This window comes from Mytilus galloprovincialis, chromosome 11 (assembly GCF_965363235.1).
Source record: "Mytilus galloprovincialis chromosome 11, xbMytGall1.hap1.1, whole genome shotgun sequence".
In the NCBI taxonomy this organism is placed as follows: Eukaryota; Metazoa; Mollusca; class Bivalvia; order Mytilida; family Mytilidae; genus Mytilus; species Mytilus galloprovincialis.
The window spans coordinates 68,226,181-68,230,107 of NC_134848.1; the positions used below are offsets into that span (position 1 = coordinate 68,226,181).

Sequence of the window (3,927 nt, forward strand, 5' to 3'; positions counted from 1 at the left end):
CACAAAAATACTGAACTCCGAGAACAATTCAAAACGGAAAGTTCCTTGTCAAATGGCGAAATCATATGATAAAACACATCAAACGAATGGACAACAACTGTCATATACCTGACCTGGTATAGGCATTGCCAAATATAGAAAATGGTTGATTGAACCTGATTTTAAAGCGCTTAACCTCTCACTTGTACAATAGTCACATCAATGTCCATTATATTGACAATGATGTGTGAACATAATATCACAAATAGGGGTACAAAAACAAAACAGACCCCACCTAAACGCAGGGGAGATTCCAGGTGCTCTGGAACGGAAAGTTGATCCAGCTCCACATGTGGCACCCGTCGTGTTGCTCATGTTGTCACAAAGCTGGTAAATAGTCCAAATAGTAGATTACATTCGTGAAAAGGGAACGGGATTATAGTTACGACATAAAGACATACATAAACATAACCGATATCATCTGTATAACGTATATTTCGAAACAGTCAACCAACTCGTGATGGCGTCCATAATAAGTTGTAAAAACAATTATTTTCTGTCTGCTATATATGCAATCAACAGCAATCATTTGCCATCAGTCATCCGTTATGATGTCGATATCATTCATAGTGTGTTAATTTACCTTTTTTTATTGAGTTAAGCCTGCCAATAGATATTTTATCGTTTGTTTTTCTATGTTGTGATGTTATGCTATTGTTTCAGAAAAAGGGAGAAGGTTTGGTACCATTAAAACGTTTAATCCCGCTGCAAATGTTTGCACCTGTCCTAAGTCAGGAATCTGATGTACAGTAGTTGTCGTTTTTTTTAAGTAATTTATACGCTTTTCTCGTATCTCGTTTTTTATATAGATTAGACCGTTGGTTTTCCCGTTTGAATGGTTTTACACTAGTAATTTTGGGGCCCTTTATAGCTTGTTAAGGCTCCGTGTTGAAGGCCGTACATTGACCTATAATGGTTTACTTTTATAAATTTTTATTTGGATGGAGAGTTGTCTCATTGGCACTCACACCACATCTTCTGATAACTATGATTTACCAGCTTTGTCTTTACTAAATCCAAAATCTGTATGATATCACGTCACGTGGAAATACATAATTCCAACAGAACAAAGTGTACATGTTGTATAGGTACACAGAAATGCATATACGGTTACACCCACTGCAGGTTCTTTGGATTACAATTGTAACGTTTATCTGGATATACAAATATAACCGTTACAAAGGCGTCGTGTAACTCACTTGGTGGACAACTTTCTGCAATCAGCAACCCTGAGAAACAAGATGTTCTGGAACATATTATGGGTATGTCAGTTTGTTCATGTTGTAGATTTGTCTCACTTATTGAACCTAGGTAACGGACTTCAAAACCATCTGTTGAAAACATTTATTAAGTGAAACAAAAAAAATATTCTATTAATTTTATTTAAGTTAAAGTCTGATTATACGAAAATAAGCTAAATGTTTTTAAAATATTAAATATGCATTTCATGAGACTCTTTAACATCTCGGATACTTCTCCGACGAGGACAAAATAATTTGATTACTTCTTGTCGAAAGAGGGAGCCACTTAAACAATACAACACAAAGTTTAAAGAGTTGTCTAAATAGGATACAACATCAAATATGTCAAATAATCGCCAAATCAAATTGTCATCTTCATATTCCATTGAATTTCCAATTGTAATCAGTATGATGCCAGATGGCGACGTGAAAATAATAAAGAAGATATTCAACATTATCAAAATAATTGTCATTGACGAAAAGTTTGAATTTCTGGACGAACTGTTGGTTCTGCTGGAACTGTTTCGTTGGATACCTTTTCTAGATTTGATTACTTTAATAATTATTAGCATATTTCCAATTAGCATAAACACAGAAGGAAAAGCAGAATATAAGCAAAAGTCTATTATTGACCAATAAACTTCAAAAAAAATAGAATAGTCATCGGTTACATAATCACAAGAAGTGCTATTGAACAGCGGATAAAAAACAGTGACCCTACCATATATGGTATGACTGTTTAGTAAGGCTATAAACAATGCTACAATGAAAATTTTTATACTGGCAGCTCGTTTTGTAAAACGGTAACGTGATCCATACGGAAGCCATATGCAAAATAATCTCTGAATTGTAAATGCAATTCTTATCCATGCAGAACATTGCAGTGAGACATACGTCAGCCACATGTGTGTACCACAAATGGCGGGAAAGTATAATCTAATGTCAATACCAAGGAGGAAAAATATAATTTTTCGCACGAGACCAGTATACAACACTATTAAATCTACTATCGTCAAACATCGTAAATACACGGCGCTTACGAGATTACGAAATCCACTTCTACACAATACTACCATTGAAATAACATTACCGATGGTTCCAAATATCAACATAAGAATTGTAAGTACTGCTCCCGCGTTCATATTGGGTTTATCTCACAGTTCCTTCCTGTATAGGTATTTTCCTCCGTTAAATATCGGCGCACTACCACATGGGATATATCACCTCAAGCTGAATTGATTATCAAAACATACGTTGCCAAAAAGCAGAAATATTCTGTCTGTCAGAACTGATATTGATTGGTTATTCCCAAATATATCACAAAAAAATGTATTGATGCATTCCTATAAAGCATAATTGTCAAGCATTTAAATAACCTAATGACTATCACGTGTTTTTAAGAATTCGCTTCTTTCCTTTATCTCAAAGTTTTTGATTTTTTATTGACATCTCGTGTGATTGCAATGATATAGTACTAAGATGAGATTTTAATTGATTATTAGATTATTTCATGCTACTTTGTTTGAGAAATATAAGAGGTGTCAGTCTCAACTTGTCAAAAGATGATCAGAGGGTTGTGTAGCTAGGTGGCGCTCTTAGTCAAATACAGCTGTCCTTGCGTATCACACAACAGCGTTGATGTTTACACGCTCAGCATATGTGATAGATAAAGTTCTGTTTTGACATTGATATAATGTTTGCTAAGCACTAGATTGTTGACATTTAGCAAAATCTACATGAAACATATAATGATCATTTTTCATACTTGATACATGTTCTATACCGAATTAAAAACTATGCATACGATCAAAGCATGGCTAGATGTAATTACAACCAGATATCAAGTGTTTTGTTTTCAATTACAAGGCCAAGATCAAACATGAGAGTTAATTGGTGCACGTTCCAAATGTTTGGGCCAGAGGTAAGGAAGTTTTTGCTGTAAAATAGTGCAAATGTTATAAAAACGATCTGTTGACTTGAATCCTCAATAATTGCCAGAATTGTTCCAATCCAATAAGTTATGATAAGGCTATAAAATATTACTAAATTGTGCAGTTGATGTATTCAACTATAATTTAAGTGCAGTTGATATTTTAAAGATGGAATATAATTTAATTCATTTTCAAATCTTGATTTTGAAACTCGCAACTATCAAAGTTGCATCTATGATATACTGACAAAATATTTGTATTTATCATCTCAGATATGGACATGTCCTAAGTCAGGATTCTGGTGTTCAGTGGTTGTCGTCTATCTATGTGGTTCCTACGTGTTACTCGTTTCTTGTTTTTATAAAGATTAGACGGTTGAGTTTCCCGTTTGAGTGGTTTTACACTAGTAATTTTTGGGGCCCTTTATAGCTTACTGTATGGTGTGATCCAAGGCTCCGTGTTGAAGGTCGTACCTTGACCTTTGATGGTTTACTTTTATAAATTGTTAATTTTAATATAACAAATTGTTACTTGTATGGAGAGTTGCCTCATTATCACTCATGCCACATCTTCCTATGTCTATTTAACGCAGCCTTACAAATGGAAGTTTTTAACGACCTTGACTGGCTATACAGCACTCGCACAGCCTTTCAAATCATTTACTAATCCATGTAGCATATTAATCTATTGTAATAAAAATGCATAATATCTAATAA

At 34.1% G+C, this 3,927-nt stretch overlaps 1 protein-coding gene across 1 annotated transcript; it reads right to left on the reverse strand.

Moving 5' to 3' along the window:
• Positions 1–1,471: 1,471 nt before the first annotated feature.
• On the reverse strand, positions 1,472–3,352 carry LOC143051325 (uncharacterized). Its single transcript, XM_076224266.1, has one exon. The coding sequence runs from the start codon at positions 2,420–2,422 to the stop codon at positions 1,472–1,474; it is 951 nt and encodes a 316-aa protein (XP_076080381.1). The 5' UTR covers positions 2,423–3,352.
• Positions 3,353–3,927: the final 575 nt, after the last annotated feature.

Coding starts and splice junctions, on each gene's coding strand:
- LOC143051325 (XM_076224266.1), bottom strand. CDS start 2,422: ATGAACGCGGGAGCAGTACTTACAATTCTTATGTTGATATTTGGAACC.